The sequence below is a fragment of the Gorilla gorilla genome, chromosome 12 (assembly GCF_029281585.2).
Source record: "Gorilla gorilla gorilla isolate KB3781 chromosome 12, NHGRI_mGorGor1-v2.1_pri, whole genome shotgun sequence".
NCBI lineage: Eukaryota > Metazoa > Chordata > Mammalia > Primates > Hominidae > Gorilla > Gorilla gorilla.
In genome coordinates, this window is record NC_073236.2 from 136,363,482 (window position 1) to 136,382,664 (window position 19,183).

At 46.8% G+C, this 19,183-nt stretch overlaps 1 protein-coding gene across 15 annotated transcripts in view; it reads left to right on the forward strand.

The window, feature by feature from the left end:
* The first annotated feature begins 2,970 nt into the window (after positions 1-2,970).
* Positions 2,971-19,183, forward strand: part of RNASEH1 (ribonuclease H1) — a 28,407-nt gene continuing 12,194 nt past the window's right edge. For 8 of the 15 annotated variants that reach the window (XR_010130077.1, XR_008677162.2, XR_010130076.1 and 5 more), the window contains exons 1-9: positions 3,190-3,403; positions 4,624-4,739; positions 5,350-5,463; positions 10,700-10,864; positions 12,536-12,635; positions 13,889-13,943; positions 14,279-14,363; positions 14,958-15,082; positions 17,134-17,304. Coding sequence is in view for 3 of the 15 variants with exons in the window: in XM_055378712.2 (XP_055234687.1) it covers positions 3,276-3,403; positions 4,624-4,739; positions 5,350-5,463; positions 10,700-10,864; positions 12,536-12,635; positions 13,889-13,943; positions 14,279-14,363; positions 14,958-15,082; positions 17,134-17,220 (975 nt within the window). In the remaining 12 variants the exon portion in view is untranslated. Of the gene's footprint in view, positions 3,404-4,623; positions 4,740-5,349; positions 5,464-10,699; positions 10,865-12,535; positions 12,636-13,888; positions 13,944-14,278; positions 14,364-14,957; positions 15,086-17,133; positions 17,433-19,183 lie in introns of those variants that run through there. The other 7 variants (XR_010130082.1, XR_010130083.1, XR_010130081.1 and 4 more) reach the window with 4 other exon arrangements.

A 19,183-nucleotide genomic window follows, 5' to 3' on the forward strand; every position in this document is an offset into this window, starting at 1 on the left:
TGCACCCATCAACCTGTTGTCTACGTTTTAAGCCCTGCGTGCATTAGCTATTTGTCCTACTGCTCTGCCTCCCCTCGACCCCCAACCCTCTTAAAATTCTTTTTATTTTTCACACTGAGTCTTCAAAGTCCGGTGTGTATCATACAGCACATCTCAATAGCCACATGCAGGCAGGGCGTGGTGGCTCACGCCTCTAATCCCAACACTTTGGGAGGTTGAGGTGGGCATTGGACGATGCAGGTCTGGACAAGTGCCTGGTATATTGTGGGCACAATTCTTGAATGGACCCTGAGAAATAAGCAGAAATGGTTTTGTTATTCCTAATTTACAGAGTATAATAGATAATGGCAATATAGCAACTTTTATTTGAGTTTATGTCGTGTCAGGAATAGGCTATGCGTACATTTATTATTTCATCTAAAATCTCATCCTCAAAACAAAAGCCTTTTGCAGTGGGAATTATCACTCCCATTTTTTTTTTCAGTAGAGAAAATTAAGTTTCAAAGGAGCTAAGTGACTGAGACCACATATACACTCATCTTCTGATTTCTGATCCAGTGTTTGCTCAGGATAAGAAATGTCCTATATTTCTTTGAGCCAGAGATTAAGATAAAAAAGATTTTCAGGAGTAACCAGTCAATGAAAAGTCAAAATAAATAGTTTTGGCAGCTGGGCGTGGTGGCTTATGCCTGTAATCCCAACACTTTGGGAGGCCGAGGTGGGCAAATCGCTTGAGCTCAGGAGTTCAAGACCAGCCTGACCAACATGGTGAAAACTTGTCTCTAAAAATACAAAAATTAGCTGGGCGTGGTGGCGCATGTCTGTAATCCCAGCTACTCGGGAGGCTGAGGCAGGAGAATTGCTTGAACCCAGGAGGCAGAGGTTGCAGTGAGCCAAGATCATGCCACTGCACTCTAGCCTGGGCATTGGAGTAGGACCCTGAAAGAAAAGAAAAGAAAGAAAGAAGAAAAGGAAAGAAAAGAAAGAAAAGGAAAGAAAGGAGAAAGAAAAGAGAACAAAGGAAGAAGAAAGAAGGAAGGAGGAAGGAAGGAAGAAAGAAGGAAGAGAGGGTTTTGGCACTATGGAAAGTCATGTGGATGATCCTACAAGCGTCCTCAGGTAATTCCAACCTAGGACTTCTCAGGGAAGATGAGTCCTTGTGATACAGGACCAATCAGTGGGCACAGAAAAGCAAGCCCTGTAGGTCAACCCTCAGATATGCTGGTGAGGTGGGGGCAGCTGTCAGGTCATCCTGAGAGCCTGCCCGGGCATCTCTGGGCTTCCTCAGATATCTGCACAAGGGTAGGATGATCAGTCATAAATGGACTTTAGGGACAGCTGTGTGTGTCTTTTTATTTTAAAATAAGAATCCGTCTTGAAGTGCAATAGATAGGAATGAGGAATGAAAGCTATGGCCAATTTAAATTAAAATTAGGAAAGCTGAAATGTTTGAAATTGACGTTCTTTGGCCAGGCACAGTGGCTAATGCCTGTAATCCTAGCACTTTGGGAGGCTGAGGCAGGCGGATCACTTGAGGTCAGGAGTTCAAAACCAGTCGGGCCAACATGGTGAAACTCTGTTTCTACTAAAAATACATAAAAATTAGCCAGGCGTGATGGCGGGCGCCTGTAATCCCAGCTACTTGGGAAGCTGAGGCAGGAGAAATGCTTGAACCCGGGAGGTGGAGGTTGCAGTGAGCCCCAATCGTGCATCGTGCCACTGCACTCCAGCCTGGGCGACACAGCAAGACTCTGTTTAAAAAAAAAAAAAAAAAAAAGATGTTCTTCGATTTCACAGAGGAACACAACTGACCACGCCAATGTACGTGTCGCTTTTGCCTGGGCCGTTCCTTCTTCCTAGAATGTCCTGCTTCTTTCTCTTTGTCTAACTCATGTGAATGAACTTTTTAAAAAATTAGTATCCTTCAAAACTGTATTTGCTCAGGCGTTCTGATGTGAGGCCCTCCTGACCCTCCAGGTGCGGTTGCTTCTCTGCTCTGTGTCTCTCCTCCAACAGCTTGTTCTGCCTGCGCACTATTTGCTGATGTGTTACCTCCGGGGATTCTCGACTTTCTCACCTTCATCCCCAGGGCCTGACAAAATACATGGCAGGTGTGCAAAAGGCTTGTTAGAAGACCTTAAGAAAATTAAAGAAAAGTGGTTTAAAAATAATTCGAATAACAATGTTTGCCAATGGAGACTTTTTTTTTTTGAGACGGAATCTCGCTCTGTCGCCCAGATGCAACCTCCACCTCTCGAGTTCAAGCGCTTCTCCTGCTTCAGCCTCCTGAGTAGCTGGGGTTACAGGCGCAGGCGACCACGCCCGGCTAATTTTTGTATTTTTAGTAGAGACAGGGTTTCATCATATTGGCCAGGATGGTCTCCATCTCCTGACCTGGTGATCCACCCGCCTTGGCCTCCCAAAGTGCTGAGATTACAGGCGTAAGCCACCACGCCCCTCCAACCCATGGAGACTTTTAAAATTACTTGATTTGCTTACAGAGCAAAAGGTCAAATGGGGAGAATTCTAAAAGTTGCCTTCTCAACTCAGTTTTCTCCCGGGTCGTGGTACTTGAGGCACTGGACATCCCCTGGTTAAACACCCACGTGCAGTGGAGCAGGGAGGGGACGCGCCCCTTCGGGGGTGGGCGCCCAAGGCAAGGGGAGGAATGCGGCTTCCACGGCCTCCCCTCTCGCCCTCCTTTGTGCTTATTCTAATTCATGAATTCTAACATCTTTCTGCCCACTAAGAAATGTGCATTCATTCATCTGGCCACAGCCCTTACTGCAGATCCGCATCCCTGGAGCTCTCGAGGAGCCGCGGTTACCGCACGTGGGTGCCGGGCGCCAGGGGGTTCAAGGGCTTCCCGCGGTGACCCGAGGACGCCGGGGCTTGGCCCCCGAACTGCGGCCTGGGGGCGGGGAGAGAAGGGGCCCAACATGGTCCATCTCGACCTTCCTCTGCCGGGCCCAGGGCTTCAGCCCCGCTCCCATAGGCCCCGCCCCATCTCAGACCTCGCCCGCCTTCGGGATCTCAGCCCTGGCTCCGCTTCTTCAAGTACCGACAGGAAGTTGACGAGTTCGGGCTCGTCAGGGGCCGAGCTCCGGGCTCCGCCCTACGACCCCGCCCCTCCCTAGGCCCCGGCCCTCAGCAGCACTCCGCCCAGACGTGCGTCATCTTCCCGCGCCGGTGACGGAAGTGGGGTGGTGAGCGCCGGCGGGTCGCGCCCACCCTGGGCCGGGAGTCGAAATGCTTCCCGGTGCCGGGAGTGAGCGATGAGCTGGCTTCTGTTCCTGGCCCACAAAGTCGCCTTGGTCGCCGTGCCCTGCCGCCGCGGCTCTCGCGGGTTCGGGATGTTCTATGCCGTGAGGAGGGGCCGCAAGACCGGGGTCTTTCTGACCTGGTGAGTGGCCTGCCCGCCGAGGCGCCTCCCTGCCGGCATCGGGGTCGAGGGAGGCCGGAGCCCGGCTAACCCCGGCGGCGGGAGCCTGGCGGTCCGAGTCTGTGCCGCGCGCTGTGGCTGGTCGGGGGACCGCCTCGTTTTCCTGCTCGGCCGGCGGGGTTCCAGGAGGCTCATGGCCGGGGACTGGACCGCACCGAAGACTCGTTTGAAATATCAGAAACGTCGCGTAAAGGTTAGGGGTGGCCTAATAAACCCTGTGTTTAATCCTTCATCTTTGTTGCAGTTAAAGTGCAACAAAAAGTGACACGTAATCAGAACTAACCCCCGTTACCAGAAGACTTTCCGCACCAGCTAAATTGGGACTGGAACTCAGTACCTAATCTTCCCTTTTTAAAAAGGCAAATTCTAATAAGCCAGTATTTGCAGTTGGATCCTTGTAACAACCCTTGGAGGTGAGAGGGATTATTCTCACTTTCAGGTATAGTTCTTGGGGTCAGGAAGTTCCCAGGGCATGTAACTGACAGAGAAAGGACTTGAGCCCAGCTGTTCTGACTGTGCCACCAGAACTCTTCCTGCTACAAGATACCAAAGTTCGTTACCTGTGTTTCCCCACGCACGGCAGCTGTAGTATTGAGGAAGAAGCATCTCAGAAGTTGACCTTTTTGTTGTAATGAAATGGTTAATATTTTTTCAAAGACCGAGTATTTTGTTATGCTTTGAGTTTGACGAAAGCCTTACGGTGCTGGTGTGCTGGCTGGCTGGCATACAGTAGAACACAGGTGTAGAGTCTGACGTGCAGGATAAAACTATAAGGTGCGACTCTGCCCTTTTCACGCAAAAATTGGTCCTCTATATCCAGTTTGCATCCTCAGTTTCAGCTAACCATAGATCAAAAATATTTGGAAAAAATTAAAATAGAATACAGTTTTAAAATACGCATAAAAAGACAATACAACTATTTACATTGTATCAGGTATTATAAACTAGAGATGATTTAAAGCATACAAGAAGATGTGTGTGAGTTATTTGCAAATACACCGTTTTATGCAAAGGACTTAAGCATCCTCTGATGTTGGTATCTGTGAGGGGGTGGAGGACTTCCTGGAATCAGTCTCCCTCAGATACCAATGGACAACTGTATTTCCAACCTTAAGAATCTCAATAAAAAAGGGGATAAGTTAGAGAAGGAAGAAGGAAATAACATTGCACATCTTTTCCAGGAATGAGTGCAGAGCACAGGTGGACCGGTTTCCTGCTGCCAGATTTAAGAAGTTTGCCACAGAGGATGAGGCCTGGGCCTTTGTCAGGAAATCTGCAAGCCCGGAAGTTTCAGAAGGTAGTCACCTCTCATATCAGTGTGACATTTTAACCTATTCAAAGGCTTTCATATGCCTCTATATAGCTACCCTCTAGGCATGTAGGGAACCTCGTGTGATTGTTTTCATTTTACAAATTAGGGAACAGACTGAAAGCAGTTACAAATAGTGGTTCATATTACTTACAGTGTTAGGGATAAGCCAGGACTCAGCTCTCCTGTTCCATTCAGCCTTTTATGCCATAATTCCTTGTCTTTTTAAAAAAAAAATACTTGTCCAGCCTGGCCAACATGATGAAACTCCGTCTCTACTGAAATACAAAAATTAGCTGGGCATGGTGGCGCACACCTGTAATCCCAGCTACTCGGGAGGCTGAGGTGGGAGAATTGCTTGAGCCCGAGAAGTGGAGGCTGCAGTGAGCCGAGATTGCACCACTGCACTCCAGCCTGGGTGACAGGGCAAGACTTGTCAAAAAAAAAACAAAAAAACTTACATAGTTATTGGACTGAATGGGCTACAGTTTACAGGAATGAGTGTGGTGCTTTCCATGGCATGCCCCTTTGTGGTGTTGCCTTTTTATTGAGGACAGAGTCACACAATCTGAATTTCTTTTTTTTTTCCTTGAGACAGAGTCTCTGTTGCCCAGGCTGGAGTGCAGTGGCACAATCTTGGCTCACTACAGTCTCTGCCTCCTGCGTTCAAGCGATTCTCCTGCTTCAGCTTCCAGAGTAGCTGGGATTACAGGTGCGTGCCACCACGCCCGGCTAATTTTTGTATTTTTTTTAGTAGAGATGGGATTTCACCATATTGGCCAGGCTGGTCTTAAACACCTGACCTCAAATGATTCACCTGCTTTGGCCTCCCAAAGTGTTAGGATTCCAGGCATGAGCCACCACACCTGTCCAATTTCTTCCAATTTTATGTGTTATAGAAAGTATGGTTATTCAAAGTTTAAAGCCCAATATAAGATTAATTCCCAATATAATTGGAAGTTTAAAGCCCATTATGCAGACTCAGATGAGCAGGGTGACGACTTTAGAGCACAAGATTTTAAAAATATTTCTGGATCTACACTGAGGAGGTGATCTTATATGAATGTTACTTACAAACTTTTTACTATAGCAAATTAAGACTGAGCAGAGCATAGTTTTAATTACCTTATCTTGAACAGCCTCTCTAGAGGCCACTGAGATGCTTGAACCTGAACAACTGCTCCTTCGAATCATCGTAACAATCCTGGACAAAGCACAATTCAGAGCGAGGCAGGTTGTGTCCAGAATGGAGCCCTGAAGAGTTAGTTTGCAAAGCAGGGTCGACCCTCACTCAGTGCATCTGCTTCACCTTCTCTGTCTTCAATAGCTTTTAAAGGAGATTCTGTTTGAGAATGAGGACACATGAAAAAGGCTCATCGACGTGACAGTTCTTACTGCTTACTGCATGACAGGCAATAAGCTGAGAGACAAGGTGTTGGGGCAAGGAAGGCGACTTTTTTCCGAGAGCCAGCAAGTCAAGAAGATGGTGGACTAGTGTCCTGAAGGACCATCTTAAGTTAATAGAACTTGAGACTTCTTTTATGTTAAGGGAAGGGGAAAGAAAGGCAGAGGTGAGATCAGGAGGTGACTGATGAGCACAGACATCTGGATGGCAGCGAGGGTCCAAGGGGATTGTGAAACTTCTCTGTCCTTGGTCAGGCCATGATGCTCCTCCTATAAGTCTTCAACATAACATTGTTACTTGTGTGTACTCCCTCTTTATCTCCTTGGGGGTTAGTTTTGGGAACGGACCACTGTCATCCTTGCTTTAAACTATAAATTCTTCCCATAGTTCACTCGGCCTATACGATACCACTATGGGGATGTTAAGGGAGAATGGAGGCAGTAATGCTGAGCCGCCTCCTCGCTGTTACAGCTGTTCATTTTTCTACCCAGATGGAAAAATCAGTTTGAGACAGAAAGCAGGTTTGAAAATATGGCTCTTTCCTTCTTTGCTGGGTTCCTGATACTTCCTTTTCTTAATTTTCCTTTTCAGTTTTCCTTTTCACAAATTTTTTGTTTTTAACCAATCAGTAATTTATTTGTACCTCAAGTCTTCCAATATAAGTATGTTTCTGTTTTTATTAAGTACTCTGACTCTTAAAGCAAGCTAGTTCTTTTGAATCTACTTCTTTAGAGACCTCCTAGTCAGTGACTTCGTCTATAAATTGAGATTTAGTGCCTTTAATGATTCAGATCTGTATCAAAGAAAAAGTCTTAGCCCTTTTTACAGTTTTTTGTTTTTTTAACATTACATTTATCCTTATTTTAGAATTATTGAGCTATTTACTGGTTCTTATGGTTTATATAAGCTGATTTAAGGTTAATTTACTTAAAAACCACAATTTTGTGAAGTAAAACTTCACTGACAAGTGTGGTTTTTTCCTCCTTCCAAGTCTTATCTGTTCTGTAAAGTGTCCATCTCTGTTATAGTAAGTAAAACCAGTATTTATATCAGTGTTAAGGTTCTACAAAATGACCCTTTAACCTGGACCACAGTATCTGCATTTACTTCAGTAGAGTACCTAGAGGAACGTTTTGGAGATGAGTGTGTGAAAACAAAATGTGGCAGTGGAAACGCCAGCTGTTGCTGACGTCGTGCTGATCACAGTCAAGTGTTGCCTGGCGCCCTTCGGGTTCCGAGAGGTGTGGGTTGAGAAGCTCCACTAGGCTGGAGCTTTTCTTGTTCCTTTCTAGTAGGCGTTCTGTGATGTTCGTGCCCCATTTCTCCATCCCTGGTTTAGGAGTTGAGAGCTGGAGGTGAATCCTGTAGTGTTGGGTTAGGGTTGTTAGTTTGCAGGTAGTTGGTTGCTCCTGTGTCCTTATTTTCACTCCATAAAATGATAGTGTAAGGAAAAGTCGTTTCAGATCATCTAGCCCAGGGCCTTGTTTTACAGAAGCCCAGAGGGTTTAATTCAGTTGACGGAGTTCGCAGCTGATAAAAGGTATAGCACAAATTGAAACTGGTTTTTTGAGTCCTGGTCTAATTTAGCTGTTCTACTTCAGCTGCCATACTATTACCCAGTGAGTGAGATATGGGCCCTTCCCAGATAACCCTGAGGTGGTATTAAGAATCTCTTTGGGGCCAGGCGCAGCGGCTCACGCCTGTAATCCCAGCACTGTGGGAGGTCAGGGCGGTGGATCACAAGGTCAGGAGTTCAAGACCAGCCTGGCCAAGATGGTGAAACCCCATCTCTACTAAAAATACAAAAAAATTAGCCGGGCGTGGTGGTGGGTGCCTGTAATCCCAGCTACTTGGGAGGCTGCGGCAGAGAACTGCTTGAACCAGGGAGGTGGAAGTTGCAGTGAGCCACGATCGCGCCACTGTACTCCAGCCTGGGCACAGAGCAAGACTCCGTCTCAAAAAAAAAAAAAAAATCTATTTGGGATTAACCTTGAGTTCCCCCTGAAGGAAAACTTCGTTGCAGAAGAAAAACTTCGTTGCAAAAGAAAAGCTGCAAGAGTACTGCCCCTGAAGGGACCCAGTTGCTTCCTTTTAGTTTCTGGTTTCTGTTTACTTTTTTTTTTTTTGAGACAGAGTCTCACTCTGTCGCCCAGGCTGGAGTGCAGTGGCGCAATCTCTGCTCACTGCAGGCTCCACCTCCTGGGTTCACGCCATTCTCCTGCCTCAGCCTCCTGAGTAGCTGGGATTACAGGTGCCCCCCATCACGCCTGGCTAATTTTTGTATTTTTAGTAGAGACAGGGTTTCACCATGTTGACCAGGCTGGTCTTGAACTCCTGAGCTCAAATGATCTGCCTGCCTCGGCTTCCCAGCCCTGTTTTCCTTTCTTAATATGTCCCATTATCTGTTTATTCAAGCTAGACTAACCTGCACCCTCTAAGCCCTCCTAGGGGTTCTTAACTTAGTGTCCATGTAGTTGTATTTGAGGCAGGGAGGGGCTGAACCATGGACACAACTCATCTTTTTTTAGGTTTATCTATTTTTAAGCAAAGGGGTCTCACTATGTTGGCCGGGTTGGATTCAAACCCGGGCTCAAGCGATACTCGTATGTCAGCCTCCCGAGCAGCTGGAACTATAGGCACACACCACTGCGCCCAGCAACACCACTGATGTTATATACACAATTTTGGGCCATGTTTTTTCTGGAGAAAGAGCCCCTTTGATTTCAAACTGTCCATGATCCCTAAAGGGTCACGAACCCTTGGTATCATTATCTCCATCAGAACCACATTTTACTTTCTTTTTTTTTTTCTTTTTTTTCTTTGAAATGGAGTTTCACTCTTGTTGCCCAGGCTGGAGTGTGATGGCGCGATATTGGCTCACCACAACGTCTGCCTCCCGGGTTCAAGCGATTCTCCTGCCTCAGCCTCCCAAGTAGCTAGAATTACAGGCATGCGCCACCACTTCCGGCTAATTTTGTATTTTTAGTAGAGACGGGGTTTCTCCATGTTGGTCAGGCTGGTCTCGAACTCCCACCCTCAGGTGATCCACCAATCTCAGCCTCCCAAAGTGCTTGGATTACAGGCATGAGCCACCGCGCCCGGCCAACCAGATTTTACTTTCAACAAAAGCCTTGCTACTGTCTTCACATTGTCTTTATCAAACTTATCTTGAAAAATTTAGAATTATTTCAGAGTGTGGAAGTCTGAGATGGTGTGGAGGGGGTCATTCCCTTGTAAGTCTGAGATGGTGTGGAGGGGGTGGAGATGGTGTGGAGGGGGTGGAGATGGTGTGGAGGGGGTGGAGGTGGTGTGGAGGGGGTGGAGGTGGTGTGGAGGGGGTGGAGGTGGTGTGGAGGGGGTGGAGGTGGTGTGGAGGGGGTGGAGGTGGTGTGGAGGGGGTGGAGGTGGTGTGGAGGGGGTGGAGGTGGTGTGGAGGGGGTGGAGGTGGTGTGGAGGGGAGGGGGTGGAGGTGGTGTGGAGGGGAGGGGGTGGAGGTGGTGTGGAGGGGAGGGGGTGGAGGTGGTGTGGAGGGGAGGGGGTGGAGGTGGTGTGGAGGGGAGGGGGTGGAGGTGGTGTGGAGGGGGTGGAGGTGGTGTGGAGGGGGTGGAGGTGGTGTGGAGGGGAGGGGGTGGAGGTGGTGTGGAGGGGGTGGAGGTGGTGTGGAGGGGAGGGGGTGGAGGTGGTGTGGAGGGGGTGGAGGTGGTGTGGAGGGGAGGGGGTGGAGGTGGTGTGGAGGGGGTGGAGGTGGTGTGGAGGGGGTGGAGGTGGTGTGGAGGGGAGGGGGTGGAGGTGGTGTGGAGGGGGTGGAGGTGGTGTGGAGGGGGTGGAGGTGGTGTGGAGGGGAGGGGGTGGAGGTGGTGTGGAGGGGAGGGGGTGGAGGTGGTGTGGAGGGGAGGGGGTGGAGGTGGTGTGGAGGGGGTGGAGGTGGTGTGGAGGGGGTGGAGGTGGTGTGGAGGGGAGGGGGTGGAGGTGGTGTGGAGGGGAGGGGGTGGAGGTGGTGTGGAGGGGGTGGAGGTGGTGTGGAGGGGAGGGGGTGGAGGTGGTGTGGAGGGGGTGGAGGTGGTGTGGAGGGGGTGGAGGTGGTGTGGAGGGGAGGGGGTGGAGGTGGTGTGGAGGGGGTGGAGGTGGTGTGGAGGGGGTGGAGGTGGTGTGGAGGGGAGGGGGTGGAGGTGGTGTGGAGGGGAGGGGGTGGAGGTGGTGTGGAGGGGGTGGAGGTGGTGTGGAGGGGGTGGAGGTGGTGTGGAGGGGAGGGGGTGGAGGTGGTGTGGAGGGGAGGGGGTGGAGGTGGTGTGGAGGGGGTGGAGGTGGTGTGGAGGGGAGGGGGTGGAGGTGGTGTGGAGGGGAGGGGGTGGAGGTGGTGTGGAGGGGGTGGAGTTGGTGTGGAGGGGGTCATTCGCTCGTTTCCCTCGTTGTAGGGCCACATACAGAGGGTGTTTTTAAGTCTGATTTAATGATACTAAATAATTTACTGAATGTCTTCATTCTCTAGCATTTCGTGTTATGTTCATTGTTTCCAGCTCACAAGTGGACTCTTGTCTTTCAGGGCGTGAAAATCAACATGGACAAGAATCGGATGCGAAAGCCATCAAGCGACTCCGTGAGCCACTGGATGGAGATGGACATGAAAGCGCAGAGCCGTATGCAAAGCACATGAAGCCGAGCGTGGAGCCGGCGCCTCCAGTTAGCAGAGACATGTTTTCCTACATGGGTACATCTTCCTTGGGTTTTCAGATTTTAATACAACAGTCATGAAAATGTTATGTGTAAAAGGTGTTTCCCACTTAATGGGGGGAGTTTGAGCTGGTGTTTATCATCTTCATTCTTATGTGTAAAGATGATTTAGAAATCACTAAGGCCATTATTTATAATCAAGTGGTGCAGAATTAAACTTTTGGATGTTCTTAGGAAAACCCTTACATGTAAATGAACAGCTGTAATCTTTTGAAATACCAGTATTCCCTGTGCATGCAGTACTTAACGTTAAGATGAAATGCGAAGACTCCAGCTTTTTCAAATAAGAAGCACCTCACACGCAGCTGCTTGTTATAATTGATTAGCACCAGCATTTTAACCTTTCATATTCAATCTTTGGAAAACAGGAGATTCTATTTTATCCTGAGAAGCAAGGTAGTAGTGAACTTTGCTGCTACCTTTCACTCCAGGAATCAGTTGTATGTATTTAGTGACTCCCAGAATAGAAGTCTCCTTTGTGTCTTTTACACATATGAGCAGAAAGTAGAAATAAGCATTAAAAAATATAAATCAGTATATTTATAGGTTCTAATTTAATTCAAGGGAAACCAGTAGAAAATGTTTTGCCAAGCTGTATTATTTATAGATATGTTTTGCAGTTACGTAAAAAAAGATCAAGTATTCTTTATTTGGTGATTTACTAGTAGGAATTGAAGCAAAGATTTGTGGAGTTGCAGGGAGATGAGCCGTTTCCAGACACTGACCATTGCTGGAGGCTTGGTGGCCTGGAACATGGCGGATAGCAGGTGCTGGCTCCTGAGACAGTTCAGTGGCTGGGTGGGAAGCTTGTAGTCATGCTGATACAGTCAAGTTCCAGCTGAACGGAGGAGCCCTGCCCAACACCCACACTCCCCTTGGCTCTCAGCCCCGCTCCTGTGAGAGCACGTCCCCATCTCTGCCCCTTCGCCGCCGCTGAGCTCAGTCTGCCGTCCTTGGGACAAGTACTTCCACTTCCTGCATGTACCACCTCTATTTGCCCTCTCGCCCAGCTCTTTTAACACTTTGCAACCTGACCTCTGATCCCACCACACTACTGAAGTGTCCTGGTCACCAGTGGCCTGAGAGTGCCCCCATCAGTCCTTTTTACCTTGTTCTTTACAGCCTTGGTGTGTCAATCATACCCTCTATCTAGAGGGAAAGAAGCAAAGACGGGAACCACACTTAACTAGCAGCAAATATGCCAGGGAAGAAATTAGACCAGCACTGGTCAGGAGACTGGGCCCTCTGGCAGGCAGGGTCACCGTCATGCTGAGGCGCTGCTCGTCTCTGGAGGACGGCTCCCTGGGAGTGAAGGTGACCCTGCCGTGCAGACAGCGCCATTGTGCTCCGAACCCGCAGTGTGGGATGTGAACAGTAGTTTTTACTGCAGCAGGCTCTAGTTTTACAAGGTGATTGTTTTCACCCCGAACTTGCCTGGCCGGCAAGATCACAATATAAGTGGATTCCAAGCATAAATGTTAGGTGCCCCCTTGTAAGGAATGGAGCACGTTTTCCTAGAGAGAAAACGTCTGCAGCATTGTAAAATACCCTCTCGGTTTAAAATGCTAAGTCGACCTAGTGGATTTTTGAGGTGAATTTCGGTTTTTAGTAAGGTCAGCCCAGCAGCATGTACTTCCTTTTCCCACAGGAGACTTCGTCGTCGTCTACACTGATGGCTGCTGCTCCAGTAATGGGCGTAGAAGGCCGCGAGCAGGAATCGGCGTTTACTGGGGGCCGGGCCATCCTTTGTAAGTTAACAAACGAAGCTGAGTTTTACTCAATCATGTTCCACAACTTGTGAAAAGATGAGGTGGGATCTGCTCATTGTTTGATTATTGGGAAAACCTGCAGATAAGTAGCTCTGGCAGGGGTAGCAGAGGAGCAGCTTTGGTTCGTGTTGGGGCTAAGCGGCATTGCTTTTCAGAACGTCAGGTACCTCAGCTTTACTTCCTTTGCTTTTTTTTTTTTTTTTTTAAGACACGGTCTCACACTGTTGCCCAGGATGGAGTGCAGTGGCACAAACACAGCTCACTGCAGCCTTCACCTTCTGGGCTCAAGCGATCCTCCCACCTTGGCCTCCCAAAGTGTGGGGATTATGGGTGTGAGCCACCGCACCTGGCTTTGGTGTTTCTTTCTTGCCCTGGGGAGGAGTCTTTTTTTTTTTTTTTCCTGAGATGGAGTCTCACTCTATTGCCCAGGCTAGAGTGCAGTGGCACGATCTCGGCTCACTGCAAGCTCCACTTCCCAGGTTCACACCATTCTCCTTCCACAGCCTCCCGAGTAGCTGGGACTACAGGCACCTGCCACCAGGCCCGGCTAATTTTTTGTATTTTTAGTAGAGACGGGGTTTCACTGTGTTAGCCAGGATGGTCTCGATCTTCTGACCTCGTGATCCGCCCACCTCAGCCTCCCCAGAGTCCTTTTTTCAGTAGAGATGAAGTCTCACTATGTTTCCCAGGCTGGGCTCAAATTTCTGGGCTCATGTGATCCTCCCACCTTGTCCTCCCAAAGTGCCGAGATCACAGGTGTGAGCCACCACCCCTGGCCCAAAAATTGCTCATTCTTTTAGGAAACTCTGGATCTCCTGGTGACCCCAAATTTTAAATAACTTGTCTAAGGGTTTTTCTGGTTCCTTGATTTCATTTTCCTCCTTTACTTCCTGGAGGTTTTTAGTAGTTTCAGTCTGAAGTCTCACTCTCTCCATTCTTCTTCCCGAGTTTTCTCCTGGGATTCTTTCCGCTGCAGCCATAGGGCCTAACCCAGGGTCCGCAGAGAACCAGCTTTTACTTCCTTTGCCCTAGTGGAACCCATGAGAGTCAGAAGGTGCCCAAGTGTGGAAACCTGTGTGCTGCTCTCTGCTGGGAGTCTGTTAGTTTGATTTTTATATGATGCTTTTATATTTCAAATAAGAATACACACTAGTTTATTGTTATCCATTAAGAAGAATCACTTTGAGAATTCACTTTATACTTTTATTTTCTTTTGTACTGTTTTGAAACAGAAATGTAGGCATTAGACTTCCTGGGCGGCAGACAAACCAAAGAGCGGAAATTCATGTAAGTTATCAGATACGTTTAAGCCTCTCATTTTTGAGCATTGAGTATGAAATTATCAAATAAACTAATTCTTTTTTTTTCTACCTATACATATAAGATATCTGAAGAGAGACTTGGGTTTAATAACAATTTTGAAAAATAGGAATTTTGTAGAAAAATTCTAAAAACTTATTTCAAATAGATGTCTACACAGGAGAATTGTATGTATAGTAGTGTTTCATACAGAGAATGTAATCAGTACAGAGGGGATGTTTCAATTTCGAAGTACTTTTGAACTTTAGTAATGTCAAAGTTGAACATTTTCTGTAGCATGACTATCGACTTGTCTTTTCAAGGCAGCCTGCAAAGCCATTGAACAAGCAAAGACTCAAAACATCAATAAACTGGTTCTGTATACAGACAGTATGTTTACGATAAATGGTAAGCTTTCACATTTGATTTCTTCTGTTTTTCCAGTAACTGTGAAGGGAAATCGGTAGGAGGTGTTGTAACAGGGCAGGACCCAAATGGGAACGGGAGGATGACATTGGTTTGTCAGGTACCGAGCAAAGAGTGAGGATTTTGGAGTCTCCCTTCTGCTGCTCTGATGTTTTCCACATGCTTATTTCTTTGCCAGGCACCGGAGATGCAGTCAGAAGTGGAAGTGGCTCTGCTCTAGTGTTACTTCTAGTCTGTGTGTGTATAAGTCACTTAAGATGGCGTGTTGACTGCTTCTTTGGGAAATGCCCTGAATAGGAGCATGTAGGGGATGCTTAAGAGGCTGGGGAAGGCTCCTGGGAGAAAGGACATCTTAAGCTGACAGCTGTAGGTAGAATACAAGTTAGGGGAAAGGGAAGAGAGGGGGGTATTTCAGGCTGTGCCAAAGGCCAAAGCAACTAAGGCCAGCTAAGGAAGTGAAGAGTCAAGAATGGTGACTCAGAATACAAGTGGGATCAATTATAAGAGGTAAGACTAAGGAGGTGAAAAAGGCAGGACACTCAAGATTGACTCACCAGTGATCATGCATTTTTGTAGGTATAACTAACTGGGTTCAAGGTTGGAAGAAAAATGGGTGGAAGACAAGTGCAGGGAAAGAGGTGATCAACAAAGAGGACTTTGTGGCACTGGAGAGGCTGACCCAGGGGATGGACATTCAGTGGGTGAGTATCTTAAATGTTCATGTCCTATGGCCATTATGACCAAATAAGCTAAGTTTACTAGAGATTAATGGTTTATGTAAGTGGTTTAATGACATAACAATTTCCATGATATTAATATCATAATGTATATTAAAACGTATTTGAGGCTGGGTATAGTGGCTCACGCCTGTAATCCCAACACTTTGGGAGGCTGAGGGGTGGATCACGAGGTCAGGAGTTCAAGACCAGCCTGGCCAGTATGGTGAAACCCCATCTTTATTAAAAAATACAAAAATTAGCCAGGCGTGGTGTGTGCCTGTAGTCCCAGCTACTCAGGAGGCTGAGGCAGGAGAATCACTTGAACCCAGGAGGCGGAAGTTGCAGTGAGCTGAGATCATGCCACTGCACTCCAGCCTGAGCAACGATATGAGACTCCAAGACCCCGTCTCAAAAAAAAAAAAAAATGTGAGCCTGGGCTCAGTGGTTCACATCTGTAACCCAGCACTTTAGGAGGCCCAAATGGCCTGACTACTTAAGCCAAGAAGTTCGGGACCAGCCTGGATAACATGGTGAGACTCTGTTTCTCGAAAAAATAAAAAATTAGCCAGGTGTAGTGGCGCATGCCTGTAGTCTAGTTACTCAGGACACTGAGGTGGGAGGATGACTTGAGCTGGGGAGGTCGAGGTTGCAGTGAGCCAAGATTGTACCACTGTACTCTAGCCTGGGCGACAGAGTGAGACCCTGTCTCAGAAAAACAAAACAAACCCACCCACATACACACATTTGATTCTTTTCCTTATCATACAAGTAATACAGTTTTTTGGTTTGGTTTTTGAGACAGGTCTCACTCTGTCACCCCAGGCTATGGCATGATCTCATTGCAACATCTGCCTTCTGGGTTCAAGTGATTCTCGTGCCTCAGCCTCCCAAGTATCTGGGATTACAGGCATATGCCACCACGCCTGGCTAATTTTTGTATTTTTAGTAGCGATGGGGTTTTGTCATGTTACCCAGGCTGGTCTTGAACTCTTGATCTCAAACGTTCCACCTGCCTTGGCCTCTCAAAGTGCTGGGATTACATTTGTTTTGTGTCACTTCCTGTATGTTTTTGTTTTATGACAAAAAGGTTTACAACTAAATCAATAATCGTGTCAAACTTTTATTTTTTGTTTTGAGACGGAGTCTCGCACTGTTGCCCAGGCTGGAGTGCAGTGGCGCAATCTCGGCTCGCTGCAATCACAAGTAATACAATTTTAGTGAGAGTGTCACTAGGCATAGAATACACAGGCAGTGTGGTTTGAGGGATGTTCTAGAATCCTTATATTTTGTTAAGAACACGAAGTAACACCCAACCTGGGCACATGGCATTACTATGACAGCTGTATGTCACCCTATTCATTTCTTTGGAATGCATCATAATGTTAAATAAAACTATCAGTGTATTTTGTTTCAAACAATAGTAAGGTTGTATGATTAAAGCCTTGGTAATAGAACTTTTATTCCAAGATGGAAGCACTTTTTAAAATCATAGATCATGTTTATTAAAAAGTTTTTTTCAAGCAATACAGAACAAATTAAACTGCAACCACTGTCTCAACCCTGCCTTGTTCTGCCTTCCTAGAACCACTGATAATAGTTTGGTAGCCTGATGTGTAAATTTGCTTTGGCAACATAAATGTAAACAGTGGTTAAATAAGTACATTATTTCTGACAGCACTGCAAGGGAAGCGTGTGTGTGTGTTGCATACGTATCCGTCCACCCATCTGTACATACATGCGTTTTGCCTGGAAAGCTTATCAAGTCCCATTGATAAGTGGGGAGGAAATAGCAATATGAACGGTAAAATCCAATTTGTGGAAAAACAAAATGGAATGTTCATAAATAACATCCATTGCGTAAACGCATGAAGAATGGACAGCGTGCTGTTGAGGATCATGTTTGGGGAGAGGAGCGTTGAAGTTGAGCTTATGCCAAGAAGTCTGTTCTGAATGGTTTTTTATGATGAGAATATAGTCATTTGTTGCTTATGTAAAGATGAGTAAAAATAAAAGGAAAACATTTATCTTAACAGATGCATGTTCCTGGTCATTCGGGATTTATAGGCAATGAAGAAGCTGACAGATTAGCCAGAGAAGGAGCTAAACAATCGGAAGACTGAGCCATGTGACTTTAGTCCTTGGGAGAACTTGAGCCAGTGGCTGTCTTGCTGCCTGTACTTACTGGTGTGGAAAATAGCCTGCAGGTAGGACCATTGCAGTGATGGGCAGATGCGTCTTTCACACGGAATCAGGCACAGTGGCCTTCTGTGACGTGTTTATAAAAAATGGTTAAGTATATAATAAATTGAACATCTTTGAGATTGGAGAATTATGTGAGATTTCCGCATTATGTTTACTGGGTTCAATACTGTCCTTGCTTGTTTTATTGCAGGCAAGCAAGGCAAATGGCCTAAAATGCTGTGGCTTATATTTTGATAAGAAATCAAAAAACCATTGGTTAAAAGATGCAACTCAGAAGTCTGGAAGTGTTCTGAAAGCATCCATTTACCGTCCAGTGGACAGGTTTGAGTCTCCTGCTTGTATAGGTGACTTGTGCCCGTGGGTACATTAAAGGAACATGCTGCCCAGGGCCTGGGCGGACAGCTCAGTGGGCAGGATGTGTGCTGGGTCTCAGCCCCATGTGCCTGCTTGCTGGGCACTTAGTATAGGGCAAAGCCTGCCTGCGGCGACCCTGGCTGCTAGGCCATTCTTTAGGAACAGCTGCGACTCGTAAAGACCAAGATGCGTAAATAAACTTTCAAAAATTTATTTGGCTCTTTTCGTTAAAAACTGTGCAAATTAAAAAGAAAAAAAAAGACACCGGCTGGGCACAGTGGCTCACTTCTGTAATCCTAGCACTTTGGGAGGCCAAGGCGGGCAGATCACTTGAGGTCAGGAGTTTGAGACCAGCTTGGCCAACAGGACGAAACCCTGTCTCTACTAAAATTACAAAAATTATCCAGGTGTGGTAGCATGGGCTTGTAGTCCCAGCTACTTGGGAGGCTGAGGCACAAGAATCACTTGAACCCAGGAGGCAGAGGTTGCAGTGAGCCAAGATTGCACCACTGCACTCCATCCTGGGCAACAGAGTGAGACTCTGTCTCAAAAAAAAAAAAAAAGTAATAAAAGTTTGACATGATTATTTATTTAGTTTTAAACCTTTTTTATTATAAAAACATACAGGAAGTGACACAAAACAAATGTATAGCTTATTGAATGATTATGATTGTAAGGTGAATAACCTTTGTGTCCACCACCTGGGGAAGAAATAGTACTTTGCCAGATACCCCAGAAGGCTCTCCAAGTGCCCCTCCAGCCGCAGCCCCCTTCTCCCCTTCCTTGCCCCAGCAAGTAATCCTGACTTTTACAGAAATGACTTTCTTGGTTTTTTGATGGCAGTTTAGTCTTGTCTGCTTTTTTTTGTTTATTTTTTTATCTACTTCAGTGTCCATTTGCAGTCCCGTCTGCCTCACTGTTTATCTGTTGGCCGTTTATCTGCCTGTCGTTTATCTGTTGAAGAGCCTGGGCTGTTTGTCCCATGGCTTCCCACAGTGTAGATTTTGCTGACCACATGGTCATGGTGTAGTTCAGCATGGCCCTCTATGTTTCCTGCACATTGGCAGCTGGGTCCAGAGGCTTGATGAGCCTCAAATTTGATCCCTTTGGCAGGAGAATAGGCGGCTAGGAGCTTTCCTCAGGAAAGTACCATGTTGACAGCAGCTGATGCTCAGTGCCAAGATCCATTAATTATTTGGGGTTGCAAAATGGTGGTATTCTCATTCTGTCATTTTGCTTGCCTTTATTAGCTGGAATGGTTTTCTAAGAAAGTGTTTTCTTTTTTGTACTTATCTGGTTACCCAGTGGTACAGTTCATATAGGAAGGGCAGGATAAATGCTTGATTCTTTGCTCTTGTACACTAAGTTTTTAAGATAATGCATTAGTTGTCTGTCAAGGAAGGTGAGTGGTGAAGGGTTTTTACATATATACAAGAATTCATGGGCTGGGCATGGTGTCTTTTGCCTGTAATCCCAGTACTTTGGAAGCCTGAGGCTGGAGGATCACGTGAACCCAGGAGTTTGAGA